Source organism: Triticum urartu, chromosome 3 (assembly GCF_003073215.2).
Source record: "Triticum urartu cultivar G1812 chromosome 3, Tu2.1, whole genome shotgun sequence".
NCBI classification, from domain to species: Eukaryota; Viridiplantae; Streptophyta; class Magnoliopsida; order Poales; family Poaceae; genus Triticum; species Triticum urartu.
The window spans coordinates 433,348,478-433,374,002 of record NC_053024.1 but is presented as its reverse complement, the minus strand read 5'-3'; the positions used below and the strand labels follow the sequence as shown (position 1 = coordinate 433,374,002).

Genomic DNA, 25,525 nt, shown 5'->3' with positions numbered 1-25,525 from the left:
TTTCGGTCCTACCGAGATCATTAAGTTGATCTAGGTTTTTGATCTCGGTGCAACCGATTTGAACCATTCGGTCACACCAAGTTGCAACAACTGTATACAGTTTTGCATCTCGGTGCCACCGAGTTGTTCCACTCGGTCACACCGACAGGGTCGGGCTATATACAGTCACGGGCAAAAATTTGGAAATTTCTCCGAACCCCTTCGCCCGCGCGATAGCCTGCTCTGCCAACTTGGTCTCCGGATCGTCTCCTCGCCGCCAGCCGCCTCCAGTCGCTGGTCTCCGTCGCCGTCAACGGAAATTCAACCCCGTCGTTGCCGCCGTAGCGAGTCTCCGCCGAACTAGGGTATGGACTCGATCTTTGTGCTATTCCCCAATCCGATTCTTAGCACATTGTGATCATCATGATTCTTGCCACGTTTGTTAAACTTCTATCCAGTCAATGAACTCGTAGATTAGGTTTAATTCGAAAATTTTAGGGTTAGGTTTCCGCCGAAACCATCTCGGACCCACTGAGTTGAAGAACTCGGTCCCACCGATTTGGCTTATGCCATTGCACAAGTGAGACTCGGTCTGACCGAGAATTACTTATCGGTGTGACCGATTTTGGAACTCTGTGAAACCCTAGCAGTCTCGGTGCCACCGAACTGTGACTCGGTCTGACCGAGTTCACTAGTTTAGGTGCCAAAACTGCTTCGGTATCACCGAGTTTAGAAATCGGTAGATCCGAGATGCTTTCAGTGGGAAACTAAAACTAAGTTTTTGAATTATTCTTTTGCAAAAATCTCTGCATTTTGTGATGCTTATCCACTCTATCTCATCTATAACCTATTCACAGGGTCAGCAGTCAGAGTTTGCGTCATGTCAGACCAAAGTGATAGCCAGAACTTGTCAGAGCAGCAAGTGCAGATGAGTGAGGGCACTAGTCCCTCAAGTTCCTCAGATGATGGCAGCAGGAGCACCCCTAGCAATCTGCCTAAAGCTGCCACAAGACAGAGAAAGAAGAGAACCTCAGACTCAGAAGATGAGGATTATGTGGCAGAAGAGGAAGCAACTTCCAAGAGAGTTGAGCCGGCACAGGGCATAAAACCAGGGATGAAGATCAAAAGGCCAGCAGGCAGGCAACCTATGTCAAAGTCCAGAGCTTCAACTGAGAAGCCCACTCCCATTGAGCCAGTTGCTGCTGAAGGCAAGAAGAGGAAAGAAAGGGTGAAGAAAATTGTAGCCAGAGTGCTTGGCAAGGCTTCCATCATGAAAGATGAGGAGGAAGAAGAAGAGGTAGCTGCACCAGCACCTAAGGCACCCAAGCTGATGGGTGATGCCATAAGAACAGGGGCAGCTGCTTCCAAGGCCAAGCCAGCTCCAAAGCCAAAGCCAAAGAGGAACACAAGAAGCATCCCAGCTACTGAGAAGAATAAGGCCCCAATGCCTGAAGCTGCAGAAGAAGAAGAAGAGAATGTTCTTAGAAAGCTCAAGCCCAAGATCCCAGACCACAACGATGCTCATCCTGTGGCTGAGGATATGAAACTCAGGAGAGATTCAGGGCTCCGGAAGTGGAGAGAAGCAGACATGTATGCTTCAAGGAGAAGGACTGCAGTTGACTACAGGTTTCACACCAAGGAGCAGCAAGACTTTTATGAGACAGTGCTGCTAGACAAGAAGCCAATTGTCTGTGATATGAGATGGGTTGATTGGCAATACATCAAGGATAACGAAGAGTACTACCCTGGAGTGCAGGACAGCTTCAAGGCATGTGGAGTAGAGGACTTTGTTGGGCAAAAGCTCACAAAGTGGAACGAGGAACTCATCATGCAGTTCTACTCCACAGCCCATTTCTATCCAGATGGCAGGATTGTATGGATGTCAGAGGGTACGAGGTACCAGTCTACAGTTGCTGAATGGGCTCAGCTGATTAATGCCCCAGAAGAGCATGACGATGACTTGGACATTTATGCCAAGAAGAAGATGGACCACAACTCAATGTCAAACATGTACAAGGAGATTCCAAATGAAGCACTTGATATGTTCAAGTTTGGCTCAGTACACTATCTTCTGTCAGGGCTACCAACCATCAACTGGATTCTTAGGCACACCCTATTGCCCAAGTCTGGAGATCACAAGATGATCAGGGGCCACGCGATCAACTTGCTTCATATCTTTGACGTGCCACAGAAATTCAAAGTCATGAGCCTTATGATTGAAACAATCAAGAGGACAGCAGCAGACCAGAGGAGGAGCTGTGGATATGCCCCACAGATTCAGGATCTCATCAACTCTAGAATGGGCACCGGCATATACTTATTGGACAAGGAACACCTGCCCATCTGTCCAGACTTTGAAGATAATCAAGTGGTCATGACTGAGAATGAGCCATCATCTGCCCAAGCACAAGCCAAGAAGGAGAAGGCGAGGAAGGAGAAAGCTGCCAAGATGCCTACTCAAGAGGAGGCATCTGAATATTTCCTGAAAACCAAACAAGAGCAGCTTCGTTACTTGATTGCATCCACCCTGCGGATTGAGCAAGGACTAGCCACCCTAACTCAAAACCAGGCAAGCTTAGAGAGCATCATGGAACAAAAGTTCTATGACTTGGATGTCAAAGTGACAGAGATTCAGACTGAAGTGGAGCAGCTCCAGGATGACATGCAGGAGAGGAGAGGCAAGACTACAACTGATGCCTTTGCCAGAGTGCCACGAGGTCCGAGGTCATCTGCAGTGCCAGTTGCTGACCCCAGAGCCACCACGTCTGCACCAGCTATAGCCTCAGTTCCACCAGCTCCAGCGTCCACTTCAGCCTCGACTCCGACCACTTCTACAGAAGGCTTCGTCCTTGGAGTGCTCCGGACTCAACCACCACCTGAAGATCAAGCCTGAGCGTCGACTTAGCACTATGCATTTTCTAGGAATTTTTTGGTAACTTGTTGCCAAAGGGGGAGAAAATGTATAGATCATAGGCTTCGAGAGAGAGTGTTGCTTTTATTCTCTCTTGTTTTATTTGGTGGTTTTTCGAACTTTGTTTGCTTTTGTGTGAGATACTATGTCATTGCTCGTGAGACATTGATGATCATGTGTTTGATCATAAGCTACACTTAATGTGCTTAATATTATCATCTTATCTATCTTATGTGATCATTCACTATTCTTGGTGATGAGTGCATGTATTTCATTCTTATCATTTTAAGCGCTCCACCAAGATGTATGTGACATGGAAGAGTAACCCATGACTCTAACTCTTTGTGCATTTGCAGTCCAAAGCAAATTTTAAATATGCACAAATTTAGGGGGAGCTCTTACTTGTCACATACTTCTCAAAGCGACGATATATTTCATGCTTATTATCATTTGTCGAAGCTTTGATCTATATGTTGTCATCAATTACCAAAAAGGGGGAGATTGAAAGTGCAACTATCCCTAGGTGGTTTTGGTAATTCATAACAACATATAGCTCATTGAGCTAATGCTATTCCAAGATGACTATTTCAGGAAAGCTCAATGATTGGCATGGCATGGATGTGAAAGTGGAACCCTCAAAATGCTAAGGACAAAGGATTGGCTAAAGCTTAAAGCTCAAGACTCTTCATTTTACATTTTAGTGATCCAAGATCACATTGAGTCCATAGGAAAAGCCAATACTATCAAGGAGGAATGAGGTGTTGCTTAATGAGCCTCTTGCTTCATGTGCTTAGTGATATGCTCCAAAACCCTCAACTACTTTCCCACTTCCACAAATGACCTAAACCCTAAGCCAAACTCGGTCCTACCGATTCTTTCTATCCGGCGCCACCGAGTTTCACTTGTCATAAGCCACTGCCAAACCCTAGCAATTCGGTTCTACCGATAGGGATCTCGGTCTCACCGAGATGGGATTGCAAACTCTCTGTTTCCCTTTCGTAACTTTTCGGTCTCACCGAAAGAGCGAATCGGTCCCACCGAGATTCCAGTGTAAACTCTCCGTTTCCTTTTTGTAACTTTTCGGTCTCACCGAAAGAGCAAATCGGTCCCACCGAGTTTACCTGACCAACTCTCTGGTTAGCTTATTACCAAACTCGGTCTCACCGAGTTTGTGTAATCGGTCTCACCGAGATTACGTTATGCCCAAACCCTAACCATATCGGTCCTACCGAGTTGCATGTCAGTCCCACCGAAAATCTCTAACGGTCACTAGGTTTACCTTTTCGGTCCGACCGAGTTTGTTGATTCGGTCCCACCGAGATTGGAAAAATGTGTGTAACGGTTGGATTTTGTGTGGAGGCTATATATACCCCTCCACCTCCTCTTCATTCGTGGAGAGAGCCATTAGAACACATACACAATTCCAACTCATATGTTCTGATAGAGAACCACCTACTCATGTTTTGAGACCAAGATATTCCATTCCTACCATATGAATCTTGATCTCTAGCCTTCCCCAAGTTGCTTTCCACTCAAATCTTCTTTCCACAAAATCCAAATCCTATGAGAGAGAGTTGAGTGTTGGGGAGACTATCATTTGAAGCACAAGAGCAAGGAGTTCATCATCAACACACCATTTGTTACTTCTTGGAGAGTGGTGTCTCCTAGATTGGCTAGGTGTCACTTGGGAGCCTCCGACAAAATTGTGGAGTTGAACCAAGGAGTTTGTAAGGGCAAGGAGATCGCCTACTTCGTGAAGATCTACCGCTAGTGAGGCAAGTCCTTCGTGGGCAATGGCCATGGTGGGATAGACAAGGTTGCTACTTCATGGACCCTTCGTGGGTGGAGCCCTCCGTGGACTCGCGCGACCGTTACCCTTCGTGGGTTGAAGTCTCCATCAACGTGGATGTAGGATAGCACCACCTATCCGAACCACGGGAAAAACATCCGTGTCTCCAATTGCGTTTGAATTCTCCAAACCCTTCCCTTTACATTCTTGCAAGTTGCATGCTTTACTTTCCGCTGCCAATATACTCTTTGCATGCTTGCTTGAATTGTGTGATGATTGCTTGACTTGTCCTACAATAGCTAAAATCTGCCAAGAACTAAAATTGGGAAAAGGTTAAGTTTTTATTTGGTCAAGTAGTCTAATCACCCCCCCCTCTAGACATACTTTCGATCCTACAGTGGCTCCGACCAACGCCCTCTCATTGGAGAGGTTGTGTCTCGTGGTCGTCTCTTGTTGTCTTTTTGCCCCTTCTTCTCCTCTTGTTTGAGCTTGTTGGGTGGTGTGGTGTTCGTTTGAAGTTTCCGTGCAAAGACCTCTTTCTCTTGTGTTGGAAATGTGCTTCTTCTTGAGCTCACGGTACTACCGCGGCCTGCCACGGTACTACCGTGCATAGAGTGTACGGTACTACCGGCCCAACGCGGTACTACCGCCTGGGGGAGTGGTACTACCGCTTTAGTGCGGTCCTTCCGCGATGATACACGGTACTACCACGCTATCGGAGGTGCATGGGGATAAGGACGGGAACAGGGGTTCTAACTCCCCCATACCCATTCGTCAGTTTTCCCCACTTCGTCTCTCTCTCTCGCTCAAGAACGGGGCTGGAGTCCCTCGCCGGATCTCCATCTCCGGCTGCTCTCCTTGGATTCTGACCGGTGGGATCGTTCCCCACCACTTCCTCTTGCCATGGACCAAGGTTTTCCCCAAATCCCTCTCTTTCTTGTTGGTTCTCTTGTCTCTAGGTTTTTGGGGAGATGCATGTGTTCTTGAGATTTTAGGCCAAATCTTTGCAAGAGAAGGTTCTAGGAGAGTAGTGTTGCGTAGACTTTTTACTTGATATATTGTCCCGTGGTAGATGTGATCAACCGCAGTTCTGCCGTGGTTTCGCGCGTCTTCTCATATTCAAAAGTAGGCTCGAATCTGACGCGGTGCGGTACTACCGCGCCTCTGTTGCGGTACTACCGCTTGTTTGGTACTACCGCTTGTTCGGTGCGGTACTACCGCTCGTTCAGTGCGGTACTACCGCACGCTCTGTGGCACTAATGTCTTACTACCGCTCCAAGCCACGGTACTACCGTATCCTCACACGGTACTACCGCGACTAGGAGCGGTACTAAAATTTTAGTACCGCATGACCAGGCGGCACTACCGTTGTTGTCCCTTCTTCCTTGTGACATTTATCCCATATGATTTCTACTTGTTTCCCTTGCTTTGTCGTGGTCTTTGCATTGATTCTTCTCGCTCTTTGTGTGTGCTTTCTCTTGTGTCTTAGGTGGTGGCTCTCTCCGTTCCAATCCCAGTCATGACACTGGCTCCAAGCGACTGCGCAATCCTCAAGATGAAGCACCAGAGGGGTCCAGTGCCACCAAGCGCAATGTCAAGACCACTACCAGCAAGCAAAAGGAATCTGCTAAAGGCATGGACGAGATTCCCCTCAATGAGTATGTCGAACGCCGGAAGATCAACCCTTATGTGAATGCTCGTGTTATCCTCAGAGGCACTGAGTTGTTTTGGACCAAGTAGCAGGCTCTCATTTATCTGGATGTGATCAAGAACAAGCAGAATACCTTCGTGGATGTCAAGTGGATAGACATGAATCACATGAGGAAGGACAAGTTTCGGGAGTATTTTGGAGAAGCTCTGGATTTGGTGGAGCAGTTAGCTATTGAGCCTGTGATCTCCTTCCACCTTGACTATGACCCTAAGCTTATCTATCAGTTCTTTGCCTCAGTTTACTTTCACCCCGGGGATGAGCGGAGGATGACCTGGATGACCAATGGCCGTCAGTTGTCTGCTACCTGGAAGGAGTTCATGGGTCTACTCCATGTTCCTGATGACGGGCTTCACACACCCGTTGGTGTTTGCCCCCACGCCAATTCTGAGTCTGCTAACAAGAACTTGCTTCAGCCGTACTATGTTGAGAGGTGCTTCCCAGTGGCAAGTCGACTTGGGTGCTGAACTCTTTTCTGGATATCATGCATCGCATCTTCCGCAACACTCTGTTCCCTCGCATTGGCGACAAGGACAAGGTTCATTCCTATCTGGTGGACATGATGCTCCTGTGCGCGGAGGCACGTTCGTCTCAGACTCAACCACTTGATGTCTCACACGTTATGTGGTGTGAGCTTCGGTTTGCGGTGTACACCCGCAAGGTACCTATCTATGGACCATACCTGTTTCTATTGATCTCCACGACTTGGGAGAAGATGTACCCTGGTGTCGAGTTCCTTGCTCCAGACTGGATTCGGCATGAGTCCATCAGTCTCCGCGTCAAGCCCAACTGGGCCAACACTACTAGTCGTGCCGAGGCGTCTGCTGCTAGGAGGGTTGTTGGTGAGGAGGCTGGTGCAGAGGATGTTGCTGAGGACCGTGCTGCTAGGTCTTCCCCACCTTCCTCTGAGCCGTCGTGGGCCAAGAAGTTGAAGGACAAGATGAAGACTCTCTTCTGCATGTAGGCGAAGGGGCAGTACAGGACTCACGTGGCATCCAAGGAGAGTCGCCGCCGCGACAAGAAGGTCATGAGGCTCTTTGGAGAGGATGTCTCTGGCGGTTCTGAGGATGCCATCACGCCAGAGGCTGCATGGATGGCGAAGCAAGGTTTCAAGTGGACTAGTTCTGAGGAGGACATCGAGGAGACCGTCCCCGCCGCCGAGTCTGACGAGGAGCATAGGGAGCATTGGGATGATTTCTCTGCCCGAGCCACCCCGTGTGTGTAGGTGTCCTCTCTGCCTTTTTGGCATCTCGATGCCAAAGGAGGAGAGAGTGTAGGGATTTGCGTGTTTGCAAGTCGTGTGTCGTGTTTGGTGTGTTTGCTTTGTCGTTTGGACCTCGTTTGCCTTTGTTTGGTTTGTGCCTTCGAGACTTATCCTTCATATGGTGTAAGACTTATGCACTCTATTCTATCTTAGTGAGCTTATGTTTGTGCTATCTTGTCTAGTGTTAGCCTTACTATTGCAAGATATGCCTTGTCTCTATAATATAGGGGGAGCTTTGATACTAGTATGTGTGCCGTGCAGTCCAAAGCACCCATCTAGTTGGCACACATCTAGGGGGAGCCCGTCTATATTCTAGAGAGGAGGGGTTTGCGTTTGCTTAATATTATTTCCCTTGTGCAAATCCCATGTTGTCATCAATCCACCAAAAAGGGGGAGATTGTAAGGGCTTATTTATCCCTTAGGTGTTTTGGTGATTGATGACAATGCGTTTGCGGACTAATCGTGTGTCTTGAGTTTCCCACACATTTCTTCGCTAGGCACAAGACGGTTTGGTGTCCCTCGAAGACTATTGAAGACGGCGTTTTTCTACGTTTCTTTTTGGTGGATTTGAGTCATAGGAAAGCCGTACTATTAAGAGGGGGTCCGCGTCGGAAAGGTTCGGGTGGAATCATCATGTACACATTTCTTCCTAGTCCCCTCCTTTCCCCTGCACCTTGGAGCATCCTCCATTTATTTCTCTTTACCTTGTTCTGGCTGTTGTGTTAGCTTGCGGTAGTACTGCTCCCTGGTGAGCGGTAGTATCGTAGGCACCAGTGGTAGTACCGTGTTGTGGCGCGGTAGTACCGCAGGTGCCCACGGTAGTACCGCTCCTATGGAGCCGTAGTACCGTGACCCCCAGGCCAAGTACCGCTCCCTCGCGGTAGTAGGGGCGGATGTAATTTTTTACATCCGCGCTACCGCGGTAGTACCGCATCCCTTGCGCGGTAGTACCGTGCGCGACCTGGCTCAGCTGCCAGGCGGTAGTACCGCTACTCTGCAGTAGTACTATGTCAGATTTTTGCTATGTCTGTTTTCCAGCGGAAGTAGGCACGGATGTTCTGTTATCCTCGCTCTTCCCAGGCTTGGGATTCCCTGCCTTGCGGTAGTACCGCGTCTTCGGAAGTACCGTCCTCAGCCCATGTGCTTAAGGTCTGCCCTAGCTACTGCTACTGCTGCGGTAGTACCACGTGGCCTCGCGGTAGTACCACTGATCTGGAGCGGTAGTACCGCTGGTCGCGGGCTGGTAGGTGGATAATGGTTGGATTTTTGTCCTTAGCTATATAAGGGGTGTCTTCTTCCTCTAGTTGACTACCTCTTCCAACCCTAAGCTCCATTGTTGCTCTAAGCTCCATTTTCGCCCGATCTCACTCGCTAGCCAATCAAACTTGTTGATTTGCTTGGGAGTGGTTGAGAAGGCCCCGATCTACACTTCCACCAAGAGAAATTTGATTCCCCCCACTAATCCCTTGCGGATCTTATTACTCTTGGGTGTTTGAGCACCCTAGACGATTGAGGTCACCGCGGAGCCATTGTCCATCATGGTGAAGCTGCGTGGTGTCGTTGGGAGCCTCCAATTGAGTTGTGGAGATTGCCCCAACCTTGTTTGTAAAGGTTCGGTCACCGCCTCCAAGGGCACCAATAGTGGAATCACGACATCTCGCATTGTGTGAGGGCGTGAGGAGAATACGGTGGCCCTAGTGGCTTCTTGGGGAGCATTGTGCCTCCACACCGCTCCAATGGAGACGTACTTCCCCTTAAAGGGAAGGAACTTCGATAACACATCCTCGTCTCTGCCGGCTCCACTCTTGGTTATCCCGTGCCTTTACTTGTGCAATCTTATCTGTGATATATCTCTTGCTTGCGTGTGTTCCTATCTTTGTTGCATCATATAGGTTGCTCACCTAGTTGCATATCTAGACAACCTACTTTGAAGCAAAGTTTAAATTGTTAAAGAAAAGCTAAAAATTGTTAGTTGCCTTTTCACCCCCCCCCCCTCTAGTCAACCATATCGATCCTTTCAAGGTGCACGGGTGTGATGTGAGGGATGTGGATTGCCATTCGATCGCGGCGCATCCAACGATGCACACGCGTGATCCGTGTGGCTGGGGTTCCGGCCAATCATAACGCAACACACAATAGGCTCAGCGCACAGTGTTTCCGGAAGCGACGGAGATGAACCGTGTGCGATAATGAACGAGCAAAATTGTAAGGGAAGCCAAATTTCTGTTCTTGTTTGTCGTTGAGCTCTTGAATACCACCGCATTGTACGGCTGCCCGGCCCCTCCGGCCCAGAGCTCTCTCCAGGCGTCGTCCATGGAACAGCGTCTCACAGTAACTGGTAAGGAAGCGATGGCATCCCGCCGCGCCTTGTTCCTCGCCGCCCACGACCACACACATGGTAAGGAAGCGATGGCATCTCACCGCGCCGAGTTCATCGCCGCCGGCGGCCAGACAGTTACATGGGCGGACTTTGAGGCTACAGTGGCCGAATAGGTGGTGGATCTAGAGGCGGCCAAAGCCGCACCGAAGGAGCGGAAAAGGCAGAAAGCAGTCAAGAAAAGAGGGTCCCGCCGCCGCAAGAAAAAAGAGGCTGCACGCCATGGTGAGGAGAGCTTGGCGGAGATCGAAGCACGGTGGGCTGCCGCCTGCAAGGCCGGGAAGGAGAACGCTGGCATCTAGCCAGCATGCCCTGATGGCAGCATGTGAGAAGTAGTTTAAGTTTGTAGTATTAGAGAAAATTACCAGTAGTACTTTAAGTTTGTAGTATTAACGTACAATGTCGGTAAGAACATACTTTGAGGGCTTTGAGCATTGATTAGCATGTGTGCCTATGTGTGTTTTTTTGCGTTAATCATTAGAAGATCACAAAACACACGGTCTCTATGTCGTACCCGTCTGCGTTTTTTTGCATTAATGACCCATAAGTCAGTTACCTCTGCGATATTTCCTAATAAACCAGGCGTACCATTGACCGAAAAAAATCAAGTACATGTGTACATTTTTTGGAGACGGGATCTGCCAACTTTCTTTTTTCTCGCACATGAGTATTTTACGCGCTTCATCTGCGTTGTGTATTTCCCCCACCCAAGTTTCAAGTTTTGCATCGAAATTTTCATTAGGCGCGCGATTTCAGAATTTATTCCTCCGTCCACATCCCCTTCCCCTCAGTATCCCCCCTCCCTCGCCCCCCCCCCCTATCGGCATCTCAAACCACCGCCGCCGGAACCACAACTTCAACCACATCTACATTCTGCTCGGATCCAGACAGGTAACCCACTGATCTCTATCACGTCCCCGGCCTGATTGCTTGCGCTTGCGAAACATCCTCATGCCTCCAAATCCCCCCCCCCCCCCAGGAGCTGATGGCGGTCCAAGGCGTGATGGCCGCTGTGCATGTTGACCTGGAGGAACACCTCGCCTCCGTCGCCGCCGACATGGTGCAGGCTCTGGCCCAGATGAAGTCCCCGGCGACTACCACCAGGACTTAACAGGTAAGGTCTGACCAGCTAAATCTTACCAATACCACTTGCAACGGCTATGATTTGTACAGTTGATGTATTAAGCATGTTCGTGCCTTGTTTATTTCAGTATTGCACACTGTGTGATGTTCAAATATTACCGTGTCCAACTCAATTTCACCAATACCAGCAACAAACTTACAATACATGACTTAGGATATCACTAGAGATGCTGCCCATTTGCTATTTTTAGTGGATGCTAACCATGTTGTACTTAACATGCTTGTCCATGTACTTACGAAGGGTCATAACGGCCGATGCTTTTGTTTGCCGTCGAGGTGAGTTGCATCCCATGTCTTACAGTATTTCACATAATTTGTGCAATTGCACTTTAACTTCTACCATTTACTGGTTGCCTATAGGTACACATGTCAGTGGCACTGATCCATGCTTCGACTCGGAGGAACAGCTCGCCTCCGCCATCGCTGACTTTGGGCGAGCTCTGGCCAAGATGAAGTGCCCCAACAACTACCTCTCAGGACTTACCAAGTATGTACTCGCCAGTTCAATCTTACCAATACTAGTTGCAATTAATGGCTATGTTCTGTACGGTCGATGTATTAAGCATGTTCTAGTAAACATGCCTAGCACGTTTTTGCTACTTTCCCTACATTTTATAGACATCTGGGCCATTCTCTACTTTGGCAGCACCTGCCTTGTGATGTTTAACTATGCCAATTACATTTTTATCAGTACCAGTTTCAATGTCTATTAAGCCTATTACAATTAACAGTTGAATCCATTTTTAAACAGTTGTATTTCAATGGCTACAAACTTACAAAACATGACTTAGGATGTTGTTAAGCCTGTTGCAATTAATAGTTCTATCCATTTTTTAATCAGTCCATTTGCTACCATGCTACTCTCCGCAATGAAGATATACTAGAGATGCCGCCCCATTTGCTATTTTTGGTGGATGCTAACCCTGTTTTACTTAACATACTTGTCCATGTACTTACGCAGGGTCATAACGGCCGATGTTGTTGTTTGCCATCAAGGTTAGCTGCATCCCATGTCTTACAGTATTTCACATCATTTGTGCAATTGCAGTTTAACTTCTACCATTTACTGGTTGCCTATAGGTACTCATGTCAGTGGCACTGACCCACACTTCGACCCAGAGGAACAGCTCGCCTCCGCCGCCGCTGACTTTGGGCGGGCTCTGTCCAGGATGAAGTGCCCCAGCAACTACCTCTCAGGACTGACCAAGTATGTACCCACCAGTTCAATCTTACCAAAAACCAGTTGCAATTAATAGCTATGTTTTGTACTGTCGATGTATTAAGCTTGTTGTAGTAAACATGCTTAACACGTTTGAGCTATTTTCCCTACATTTTTATAGACAACTGGGCCATTATCTGCTCTGGCAGCAACTGCCCTGTGATGTTTAACTCTGCCAATTGCATTTTTTATCAATACCAGTTTCAATGGCCATTAAGCCTGTTGCAATTAACAGTTGTATCCATTTTTAAATAGTTGTATTTCAATGGCTACAAACTTACAAAACATGAACTAGGATGTTGTTAAGCCTATTGCAATTAACAATTGTATCCATTTTTTAATCCGTCCCTTTGCTACCGTGCTACTCTTTCGAAATGAAGATATCACTACAGATGCTATCGTTTTATTACCATTTGCTATTTTTGGTGGATGTTAACCATGTTGTAGTTAACATTGGCTTTCCATGTACTTACACAGGGCTACAATGGGCGATGTTGTTGTTTGCCGTCGAGGTTAGCTGCATCCCATGTCTTATACACCATCTATTCCTAAATAAAAATATTTTTAGAGATTCCAATATAGACTACATAAGGAGCAAAATGAGTGAATCTAGATTCTAATCTAAACTATATCTATAATTCTATATACATCCATATGTAGTTCATATTGAAATCTCAAAAAAATACTTGTACTTAGGAACATAGGTAGTTGTATTTTACATCATTTGTGCAATCTTAGTTTAGCTTCTAACATTTACTAGTTGCTTGTAGGTACATATATGAGAGGTACTGATCCACACTTCGATCCATTTTGCGTATGGGGCAATGAGATATTCATGAACAAGCGTCAAGTGAGGAAACTAAGAAAGATCGTTAGGCGAAAGAAACGGGTGATTGGAATTAAGCTCTTTATTTACACTTTGTCGAAGACAACAATGAACTTTAGGATGGTAAGTAATGTGTTGCCTTTTCCCCCTACCCACAACAAGTTACTCTATTAGACCTCAGTATCTGATATTTTCTCTTTTCAGTGGTTTCTGAAGCTATTTACTGATGATTACCTTGCAAACTACATGACCGGAGTGGAGGTAACTAAGGTTAAAGTATATAATTCATGCTACCATGATAATGCTCTAGAAGTCTTCCTGAAGGCGGTGAAGGATGGGCTGGCGATCGTCACAAGGGGTTGGACAAAAGTGGTTCGTGCTTATGGCATGCAGGAAGGCACATTATGGGCATTCCGCTTCTTCAACACTATCGGCAGTCAAAATGATTTACACTTGTCTCTTCACCTTTACCGCCTTTAAATATTGTGGTTCATCATAGTTAATTGCTGCCTAATCCTATAATTACTGAACATATTGTACTGGCAACTTTATTTATGGATTCGTTGTTGAACCATTGTGCTGAGAATTTGAATTGCACGTTTCGTATTTCAAAATTTTCAATTAGAATAATAAATTACAGGAAAAAATAAAAATAGAACAGACCGTCATGGAACTTTGCAAATGGTTCTGGCAGTAAAAGCGCTTGTGATGGATAGCCCAATGCCACACAGTTTTCTACATCAAATCATGTGTGATGTAGTTAATGAAAGCAAACAATTAACCAAGGTAGACCGAGTGTGATAGTTACACGTTTCACACACAAGTGTATACATAAAACCGTGTGGGATGTACATCCGAACAGAAACGTTTTCCCTGGATTGACTGTGTGGGATGTACATAAGAACGGAAATTGGATTGACTGTGTGTGATATACATACGAACGGAAATGATTTTCTGGGATTCACCGTGTGGGATGTACATACCTACGGAAATGATTTTCTCGGATTACCGTGTGGGATGTACATAGCTACGGGAATGATTGGATTTCGATGCCTCGCCCAATCGCACACGGCCCCAGCCTAGGTCCCAGGAGGGCCTATCACCGACGATTTCTGGGTCGTGTGGGAAGGACACCCTATCGCACACACTCACTTGGCGACAGTTCCAAATGCCGTCGCGGAAAGGGGTTAAAACCGTTTGTTTAGGACCGACGCACACCAGTGGATGGTTCAAAGCAATAGTCTATATTTGACATGAAGACTTCAAACCTCAAGCAACTTTGTAGCTCAAATGGAGGAGCCTAGGTGGCACTTGCTTTGCAATACCACACAGGACAGAAATGTTGGTGTTGAAGCTGGGCTCAAATAAATGAATGGATTGAGCTGAAATTTGGAGGAGGAGGATAATTTGGGCATATGAAGGCACTGCAAAAATTTCATACCATTTGGATACATAAAAAATGGTACTTCCTTCACAATGCTCGCCACTGAACAAAAAAATGGGGAAAATATTGAGAGAAATTGGCTAAATTAAATGAGCTAAAATTTGGTAGAGAGAGGTTCTACGGGCAGGGTCAAGTCCTGGTAAATGTTCAGCAATTATAAAGCAAAATAAAATATAGTTGCTTCACAAATTGAAAATATTACGAGCAAAGATTGGATGGTGAGCTCACATGGATTGTTAGATGGGGCTCAAATTTTGCGGAGAGCTATGATTTAGGCATACAGAAGATGTGGCAAAAATTTAACTCATTAGGGTATGCCTAGCTAGTACTTCCTACACAACGGCTCTAGTTGAACAGAAACTTTGGAAATTTGCTGAGGAAGATTTAATAGGAAAATGGAGCTGAATTTTGTCATGAGGCAATGATTTGGACATTAAAGAGTGCCCAGATTTTTTGGGAATTTTGTGAATGAAAAAAATATAGGCTACTTCACAACCTAGGGAAAAAATTGACACATGGACATGACACATAGGCAAAAATTGACACATGGACATGGCACATAGGCAAAATTGATGAGGTGGCACCTAGTCATAGCAATGCACCACAATTTACAAGGCTATGACCATCTATATTGGTTGTGATCAGCTAGAAATAAGGCAGTGGACCAGTGTTGTCTGCTTTACGACCATTTCGTGTAAGGAGATTATGACCTTTCTCACCAAAACGGTCGTTATGGTTTAGGGTTTGGAGCCCCCCGAACAGCTTATGACAAGTTGGTCTCAAATGGTCGTAGATTTATGACCATTTTTTCCAGGGTCACTGACAGAAGGTCACAAATTGACATATTTCTTGTAGTGCAAAAGGACTAATTCGGTTCCCCCGATGTGCTCTATATGTGATTCCTCAATCTCGGAGTCACTGATCGAAATCAATCAGAGTCACTGATTTCACTGATGAGAGAATGTTTTGTCAAGTCTACTTATTCCTTTCTTCCAGCTCCACTCGATGATACTTTTTCCTCTATTTGCATCCAAATCTACACTATGCCTAGTTGTGCTTCTCCAAGACCATACTCACTTGACTAACAACCATGAAGCTTACCCTTCTTGGAAATTTATACGTCTCCAACGTATCTATAATTTTTTTTATTGTTCCATGCTGTTATATTATCAATCTTGGGTGTTTTATAATCATTTTAAATCATTTTTTGGTACTAACCTATTGACATAGTGCCAACTGCCAGTTGCTGTTTTTTGCATTTTTTTACATCGCAGATAATCAATACCAAACGGAGTCCAAACGCAGCGAAACTTTTTGTGGAATTTTTATTGACCAGGAGACATCCAATGGGCCGGAGAAGCACCTGGGGGTGCCCCGAGGGGGGCACAACCCACCAGCGCACGCCTAGGCCCCCAAGCGCGCCCAGGTGGGTTGTTCCCACCTTGGTGGCCTCCCGCACTGCCTCTTTGCTCTATAAATACCCCAATATTCCAAAAACCCTAGGGGAGTTGACGAAAATCAATTCCAGCCGCCGCAGAGTCTTGAACCACCAGATCCAATCTAGACACCATCACGGAGGGGTTCACCACTTCCATTGGTGCCTCTCCGATGATGCGTGAGTAGTTCTTTGTAGACCTTCGGGTCCATAGTTAGTAGCTAGATGGCTTCTTCTCTCTCATTTGATTCTCAATACAATGGTCTCTTGGAGATCCATATGATGTAACTCTTTTGCGGTGTGTTTGTTGGGATCCGATGAACTTTGAGTTTATGATCAGATCTATCTCTTTTTATCCATGCAAATTATTTGAGTTTATTTGATCTCTTATATGCATGATTTCTTATAGCCTCGTATTTCTTCTCTGATATTTGGGTTTTGTTCGGCCAACTTGATCTATTTATCTTGCAATGGGAAGAGGTGCTTTATAGTGGGTTCGATCTTACGGTGCTTGATCCCAGTGACAGAAGGGAAACTGACACGTATGTATCGTTGCTACTAAGGATAAAACGATGGGGTCTATTTCTACATAAATAGATCTTGTCTACATCATGTCATCATTCTTATTGCATTACTCTGTTTCTCCATGAACTTAATACACTAGATGCATGCTGGATAATGGTCGATGTGTGGAGTAATAGTAGTAGATGAAGGCAGGAGTCAGTCTACTAATCTTGGACGTGATGCCTATATAATGATCATTTCTTGGATATCGTCATGATTATTTGAAGTTCTATAAATTGCCCAACAGTAATTTGTTTACCCATCGTTTGTTAATTTTCTCGAGAGAAGCCACTAGTGAAACCTATGGCCATCGGGTCTCTTTCTCATATTATTTGCCTTTGCGATCTATTTTATTTGCCATTTATTTTCAGATCTATTAAACCCAAAAATATGAAAAATACCTTGCTGCAATTTATTCTTATTTATTTTATTTGGCGTTCGATGTATCAATCTACTACAATTTATTCACGTCTGTTTGCCAATTTCTGGTGTCGTTACCCGAAAGGGATTGACAACCCTTTAATACGTCGGGTTGCGAGTATTTTTTATTTGTGTGCAGGTGCCGTTTACGTGTTGTTGCTTGGTTCTCCTACTGGTTCGATAATCTTGGTTTCATCACTGAGGGAAATATCTACCGTCGCTATGCTGCATCATCCCTTCCTCTTTGGGGAAATACCGACGTAGCTTCAAGCCGCTATCAAAAGGAATTTCTGGCGCCGTTGCCGGGGAGGATCTTCAACATATACCAGGTTCCTAATCACAAATCTCATACCCTCACAATTTGCATTATTTGCTATTTGCCTCTCGTTTTCCTCTCCCCCACTTCACAAAAAATTGTCATTTTATTCGCCCTCTTTTTCGTTCGCCGTTTTCTTGCCGGATCTGTTTTTGAGTGCAATTTTGTTGCATAGTCACCATGGATCAAGAGAACACCAAGTTGTGTGATTTATCAAATACCAACAACAATGATTTTATTGACACTCCGATTGTTCCCGCCACTAGTGTGAAATCTTGTGATATTAATACTGCTTTGCTGAATCCTGTTATGAAAGATCAATTTTCCGGTACTCCTAATGAGGATGTCACGTCCCATCTTAATACCTTCGTGGAATTATGCGATATGCAAAATAAAAAAGATGTGGACAATGATATTGTGAAGATGAAATTATTTACGTTTTCTTTGCGTGATTCTGCAAAAATTTGGTTTTCTTCTTTGCCTCGCAATAGTATCGATTATTCGAATAAGTGCAAAGATGCTTTTATCACTAAGTATTTTCCGACCGCAAAAATTATTTACCTTAGAACCCATATCATCAATTTCAAGAAACTTCAACATGAGAATGTTGCACAATCTTGGGAAAGGATGAAAATGATGCTAATGAATTGCCCAACTCATGGGTAAATCTTTGGATGATCATACAAAATTTTTATGCGAGGTTGAACTTTGTTTCTCGTAATCTTTTAGATTCCGCCGCGGGTGGTACTTTTGTGGAAATTACTTTTGGTGAAGCCACCAAATCGCTTGATAATATTATGGCAAATTATTCACAGTGGCATACCGAAAGAGCTCCTACTAGTAAAAAGTTAATTCGGTTGAAGAAATTTCTTCTTTGAGTGAAAAAGTTGATGCTCTTATGAAATAGGTTCCTAGTAAAAGTGCTCCTATTGATTTTAATTATATGCCTTTGTCTACTTTAATTGAGCAAAATAGTGATACCGTAGATGTGAATTTTATCTCGCGAAACAATTTCAATAACAATGATTATAGAAGTAATTTTAATCCTAGGCCTTTTTCTAGTAATTCCTCTAATAATTATGGTAATTCCTATGGAAATCCTTCTTATAATAATAGGAACACCTCTGATCTTGAGAATAATATTAAAGAATTTATCAACACACAAAAAGTTTTCAACAATGCCATAGAAGAAAAGTTGAATAAGATTGATGATTTGTCTAGAAGTGTTGATAGAATTTCTCATGATGTGGGAAATCTCAAGATGAAAATTTTTGTGCCTAAAGTTGAGAAATCAATTAAAGCTCTTTATATTTCTATGGATGAAAGTAAGAAAAGAACCGCTATGCTTAGAGCTAGAAGAGAATTTTTAGAAAAAGCATTTTCTACTGATTACTTTCGTAAAAGTGATGAAGATCTTAAAATGATTGGTGTTTCTTCTATTGATTCCTTGTTTAGTAAAGTTAAGATTGATGAAAAAGGGACTGGAGAAGAGTCAACTTTAGCTAGAAGGTGTCCCGATAATTCGGAGGGTGAAAATCTTGTTGAGAAAATTGATAAAAATGAGTTTGAAGAGGTCAAAACTTTAACTAGTGATGTGCCCACTCTTTTAGATTACAAAGACTTTAATTATGATAGTTTCTATTTGATTGATTGTATTTCTTTGTCGCAATCCATGATAAATTCACCCCATTCTTATGAAAAAATAAAGCTTTTACTAAGCATATTGTTGATGCTATGATAAAGCTTTAGAAGAAAAGTTGAAATTAGAAGTTTCAATTCCTAGGAAATTGCATGATGAATGGGAACCTACTATCAAAGTCAATATTAAAAATTATGAGTGTTTTTCTTTGTGTGACTTGGGTGCTAGTGTTTCTACAATTCCGAAATCTCTATGTGATGTGTTTGGTCTTACCGATATTGAAGAATGCTCTTTAAATTTGCACTTGGCGGATTCTACTATTAAAAAGCCTATGAGAAGAATTAATGATGTTCTTATTCTTGTAAATAGAAATTATGTGCCCATAGATTTTATTGTTCTTGATATTGATTGCAATCCTTCTTGTCCAATATCCTTGGTAGACCGTTTTTACGCACTATCGATGTCGTGATTGATATGAAAGAAGGCTATATTAAGTTCCAATTTCGTTTGAGGAAGAGTATGGAACACTTCTCTGGAACAAGAATTAGGTCACCATATGAATCAATCATGAGGGCATCTTATGGATCTCGAAATAAAGATGACAAAACTTAGATCCTTACTTTATGCCTAGCTAAGGGCGTAAAACTATAACGCCTGTTGGGAGGCAACCCAATGAATAAAATTTATTTTTACTTTTTGCTTTCTGTTTTTGAGTGTTAGCATAATTATGCTACTGTTATGATTGTGTTTTCTGTGTTTTAATTAGTGTTTGTACCAAGTAAAACCTTTAGGATCTTCTTGGGTGATAGTTGTTTGATCTTTCTGAAAAACAGAAACTTTTGCGCTCACAAAAACAATTCTCATTTCTAGCCAGGGAGCGATAAAATAGCAATTCTTTGTGTAGAAGATTAATATACAAATTTCACAGGTCGTCCTAATTTTTCAAAGTTTTTGAAGTTACATAAGTATTCGAAATATCCAGATTGTTACAGACTTTCCTGTTTTTGACATACTCTGTTTTCTTTACATTGTGTGTTTGTTTTGATGATTATATGATTTTCTTTGACTAATAAAGTGTGCACGTATAAGTGCATATGTGAGTGCAAATAAAGAATGTATAATAATACCAAAACAGTGGTTTGTCTATTAGTTTTTTATACCATCAAAATGACAAGGATATATATGTAACAAAAATAAAATATTTAATGAGTTTGAATTCATGAACATGCTTATTTTGATTTTACATTATTCTACATTTTCATTATTTATTTTGTTTTGAAAAACAAATGACATATGAACACGTACAAATATAGTGAGATTTAGCCTAGTACAACTCAGAAAAGAAAAAAAAAAGTTTGCATGTACCACGTTGGCCTAGCCAGGCCGATAACACCAACTGACCCACGCCCATCTCTTATGTTCTTTCTTCACCAGATCCTTTTTCCTATGGCTCTCGCCCACTCTCATATCGATGCCAATATCTTCCACGCTTTAATCCGATTGCCGCCTGACGCAATACTCATCGCCACCTCCTCCATTACCACCTGCGCCACCCTCCAGTGCAATGCCTTCCTTTCCAGGCAGTACACTATGGCCGAACTCTATCTTGCCAGTCTCCAATTCTCGGCTCGAAGTTGTTGCTCACCCTTCAGTCATTTAGCACAGGCCCTATGTTTCCAGGCAGCTAATTTAGGTACAGCACATTCTGCGCTTAATGTTTCTATTATTTTTGTCCAGCTTTGATATTTTCACCAACTTTGTTTCCTCACCAGCAGCCTACATCTAAAAATCCACGCACCAAGGAGCAACCAATCCACCACCGTTAGAAAGAAAATCGAAGGAAAAATATCATTTGTTGTGATCGTCCTTGGTGGCACCAATGCTGATGAATTGAACGACAACCAGGGAGTGCATTGCCTCCCGGCGGTGTCACCCACCGTCGGGGTCATCACCAGCGTTGCTCCTGCCTCCCGGCTCCCCAGAAATACAATCGGATCTATTGACACACCAAAAACAATAGAAAGATCAACCAATTACATTTGCTAAGCACAAAGGAAAGAAAGGGAACATGATTAATAATTGTGCCAATTGTTCTTACAATTTCCAAGAAGGTAGCATGCTTCGAGGTTGCCTGGTCGGTGATGCACAACGGTGATGGCCTCCAGAACGACCCTACTTTGCCCAACTTCCTGAATTTCTTGCACCTGCACGCACATCCAAACAACTCCACATGAGAACTACATCCCAGTGGCGAGCCAGAGGTAGCATGACAATGATGATGGCATGGTGGTAGATGCCGAGCAGGGTGAGCAAGCGAGCATCAGAGGATGAGCAACGTGTCACCAAGCTCATGGATCTTGGAGAGGTAACACACGTGCGCCAAGAAGAAGACCAGCCCCGCCCGCTGCCATCACCTACGCAGCTGTCAGTGGCCCGGTGTACTCCCCGGAGCCTAGGGTGGTGTCAGCTGGAGGCAGTGTTGATGGTTCAAGATACCCGTAAGTTGCACTTGAGAAGTCTCCAGGGACAAGAACTGCATGAAATAGCTCATTATCTATGTGAAATAAACTATATTCATAATAGCAATTTTGAGCTGATACAAGTCAGGTGTGTTACCTAGAATGACTTCCCTAAATAGATGCATGACATTACAGAAGCTGGACATAGACATATATATAATAAACAATCTCAGTACAGGTTAACACATACATGAGCAGCAAATAAATTGAGAAAATAACTGAACACTGGATGAGAAATTTTAATTTGCTAAATAGATCATGCTGGACCGAAGATGATCCATATATTAATTTAAACATCTAGTAAATGCACACAGGAAGGGGGATAATCTGGAACTAACAGTAAAAAATTAGTACATGCAAACTGTACTTCCTTCATCTAGGGAAAACAGTTCAAACAGCACATTCGGCTGTCAACGAAAAAGTATGTAATAGATAAATGTTTCACTATCACAGCAGTGAAATATTGATAAGGAAACAATAGTAAAAATAGAGTAACACCAAACCATCATTGAATCTTAACCAAAAAAATCAAGCTCGGTTCAAACTGTTAATGTAATCCTTGTTGCAATCTAGACAGTGTATAGACCATGCTCGTGTCTAGTAACATGCGGAGTTGACAGTAGGCTGATGTGTGTGTCCCTGCACTGTAGCGACGTCTATGTGTGCTGAGGATGTCTGAGCATGGCTGCAGGCCATACATGTGTGTATTTGTGTAACTGCACACAAAAGAGAGGGAGCCGACTATGTTGCTGGCCAGAGCAAAAGAGAGAAAGGCATTCCTTGCCTGAAGAGAAAACTGAACCTGTGTCTCATCTCTAGTTTTTCTCTGGCTTTGCATTTCATCGAACAACTCCTGAGCGTAGTGAGATCCACCAAAACAGAGCGTGAACTGGAGTTCCTGCCAACACAAACAAAAGGCATGTCAAAACCTGCATATAGATATAGTAGCATCGAGAGACACAAGAGGGGAAGCAAGAAGGAATGCTAGGGAGAGAGAAGAAGAAAACAATCTGGAGAATCTCATCTATGCACGTTTCACTCCCCAGCAGCCGGACTGCTGTGCGGCGAGGTCGGCGAAGGAGGCACGACCGACGAGGATCTGGTCGCGGGGCTCGCCGAGGAGCGCGGCGACATCAGTGCGCGTGGTGGCGGAGAAGACCCGGGCCTCGGGCTCCTTCCAGGAAGCCTTGCGCCGCTCCTCCTCGTGCTTGATCCAGATGTAGGACGCCCGCCCCATCTCCTTCGTCGTCGCCGTAGACGCCATCTCTCCATTCTTCCGCCGCTTGCCGCTCCGGTTGCTTCGGGAGGTTGGTTCCTCGCGACGGGGTAACAGAGGAGAGGAGGAGCGGCGGGCGGCAGCGATGGGAACAGGGAGGAGTTCTGTGGTAGCTGGGGAGGGGTGGACTCGGGGACGTTTTTTTTCAACTGAGACGTGATGTCGGTTCGGGGGTACGAGGTCGCGAGCGGATTAGTGGGCATGCGTGGGACCGTTCGTTGGTGGCAGACTAGCAGAACATTTAATCTCGTCCATTCGTTTCAATGGCAGATCATTGAAGTACTATGGACTCTTAGATATAATTAAGTGGGTTAGATCCAAGGGTGCTGGTTTTCTTGTGTACACTAAGTTTGGTGGGTTTAGACTAAGGAAATCACTTCGTTTCCGTCGGCTAATAATACGTGCTCATAAGCCGCCTCCTTCTTATGACGCGTGTCCCGCGTGGGCCTCACTACTTCCGCATTGCAGAAATCTTATCCAATCTTCTCTCTGTCCTTCCTCTTCCTTCCTTTGTATCGCCTCGTCCCCATCTCACAAAGCAGCAAGCATGACGCAGCTGTGTGCACAGAGACGTGGGAGGCATGCCCAGCCGCAACCTGCTGCGAGATCCAGACACACCGCCGCTCCGATGCTGCGGGAGGAGGCTCCGATGGCGAGCGGCACCGGCCGTTGCTGCTAACCCGCACGAGCTGCTCCATGGGGCAGGTGACAGCCACTAGTGATGCCCCTTGTAAGTTCCAACATTCCCTAGGCCCCGACGAGCGACAGCGTCGACGACCATTGCATAGTGCATAGTAGCTCCGGCATCGTGGTTGTTGCATCATAGCTTCAACGGCCGCTACATTGCAGCTCCGGCGGCGTCATGGCCGCTACATTGCAGCTCTAGCGGCGTCAACGACCGCTAAATTGCAGCTCCGACGGCGTCGTGGCTGCTGCATTGCGGCTCCGGCGACGTCAACGGGCGCTGCATCGCAACTTTGGCGGCGTCAACTCTGACGGACGATGCATTGCAACTCCGACGGCCGTAGCTTCGGTGGCGTCGACTCCGACGGCCGCTACATCATTGCAGCTCCGGTGACGTCAACCCTGACGGCCGATGCATTGCAACTCTGACGGCCGTAGCTCTGGTGGCGTCGACTCCGACGGCCGCTGCATCATTGCAGCTCCGGCGACGTCAACGACCACTGCATCGCAGCTCCGGTGGCGTCAACTCCGACGGCCGATGCATTGCAACTCCGGCGGCCGTAGCTCCCATGGCGTCGACTCCGTCGGCCCTGCATCATTGCAGCTCCGGCGACGTCAACGGCCGCTGCATCGTAGCTGCAGCGGCGTCAACTCCGACGGCCGATGCATTGCAGCTCCGGCAACCGGTAGTGTCATGGCCACTGCGTTCTACAAATGTTGCATGGCAGCTCTGGTGACATCGACTCCGGGCGGTGTCGCAGCTGGTGGAGCGCGAGAGTGGGCGTTGCATGGGTTGTTCGTGTGTTACACGAGAGAGAAGATGTGTGTTGAGTGAAAGTGCATTACGCGGGACACCAAGCGATCGGCTACGATATATGTTCACCATCGGGCAGTTACTGTCGGTGTCAAAACCGGCGGATCTCGGATAGGGGTCCCGAACTGTGCATCTAGGCGGATGGTAACAGGAGGCAGGGGACACGATGTTTACCCAGGTTCGGGCCCTCTTGATGGAGGTAAAACCCTACGTCCTGCTTGATTATTCTTGATGATATGAGTAGTACAAGAGTTGATCTACCACGAGATCGAAGAGGCTAAACCCTAGAAGCTAGCCTATGGTATGATTGTTGTTGGTCCTACGGACTAAACCCTCCGGTTTATATAGACACCGGAGGGGGCTAGGGTTACACAGAGTCGGTTACAAGGAAGAAGATCTACATATCTGTATTGCCAAGCTTGCCTTCCACGCCAAGGAGAGTCCCATCCGGACACGGAACGAAGTCTTCAATCTTGTATCTTCATAGTCCAACAGTCCAGCCAAAGGATATAATCCGGCTGTCCGGATACCCCCTAATCCAGGACTCCCTCAGTAGCCCCTGAACCAGGCTTCAATGATGATGAGTCCAGCGTGCAAATTGTCTTCGGCATTGCAAGGAGGGTTCCTCCTCCGAACACTTCATAGAAGATTTTGAATACGGGGATCGTGTCCGGCTCTACAAAACAAGTTCCACATACCACCGTGGAGAGAATAATATTTCCACAAATCTAATCTGCTGACGTACCCCGTAGCGTGACACCACAGCCAGGTCTTTATTCGAATCGTTTTTCATAACCCATCTCAGCGTGTTTCGCGAGGCGGTTTGCTTGGCACGTCTTGTCGAAGCAGAGATCGTGTCCCCTTATTACGGGATTCCCATCAATACGGACGTGGGTAACCCAACCGCGCCATCAATTACGGCGCTTGGGGGATAAGCGAGTTTTATCAGGCTGGTGGGGGCGCATAGTTTTGTCCGCCCTTATAAAGGGATAAGGTTTCACCTTTTTCTACCCACGCCTTCTTCCTCCTTGCTCATCCATTCTCGCGCACTCAAGCTCCAGCGCCTAAGTCCACATCCTTCTCCTCAACTCTCTCCAAACATGTCCGGAGTGGGAGGCAGGTGGATGGTCTCCTCCGTCACGGAGGGACACATCAATAAACTACGTGGGGCCGGATACTTAGCCGCGGATATCGCGCA

General features: G+C 45.5%; 1 protein-coding gene across 6 annotated transcripts; it reads right to left on the bottom strand.

Annotated features, from left to right (window-relative positions):
- Window positions 1-20,266: 20,266 nt before the first annotated feature.
- LOC125544221 (peptidyl-prolyl cis-trans isomerase Pin1-like) lies at window positions 20,267-22,982 on the bottom strand. 6 transcript variants are annotated; one of them, XM_048707832.1, is made up of 5 exons: window positions 22,586-22,982; window positions 22,338-22,451; window positions 21,651-21,691; window positions 21,133-21,567; window positions 20,267-21,030 (listed from the first exon to the last, which is right to left on the bottom strand). In XM_048707832.1, exons 1-2 carry the CDS (start codon window positions 22,815-22,817, stop codon window positions 22,393-22,395), a joined length of 291 nt encoding a protein of 96 aa, XP_048563789.1. In that variant the 5' UTR covers window positions 22,818-22,982; the 3' UTR covers window positions 20,267-21,030; window positions 21,133-21,567; window positions 21,651-21,691; window positions 22,338-22,392. The 6 variants fall into 6 exon arrangements, 4 of the variants coding, with proteins under 4 accessions (XP_048563789.1, XP_048563788.1, XP_048563790.1 ...); XM_048707831.1 differs by having other exon boundaries at window positions 22,356-22,451; XR_007299347.1 differs by lacking the exon at window positions 22,586-22,982 and having other exon boundaries at window positions 22,356-22,577.
- Between the last annotated feature and the right edge of the window lie 2,543 nt (window positions 22,983-25,525).

Bases quoted from the DNA above. Each gene is read 5' to 3' on its own strand.
- LOC125544221 (XM_048707829.1), bottom strand. From the start codon at position 22,817: ATGGCGTCTACGGCGACGACGAAGGAGATGGGGCGGGCGTCCTACATC. The intron at 22,452-22,585 runs GTGCATAGATGA...TTGTGTTGGCAG, and splicing joins CGGCTGCTGGGGAGTGAAAC to GAACTCCAGTTCACGCTCTG.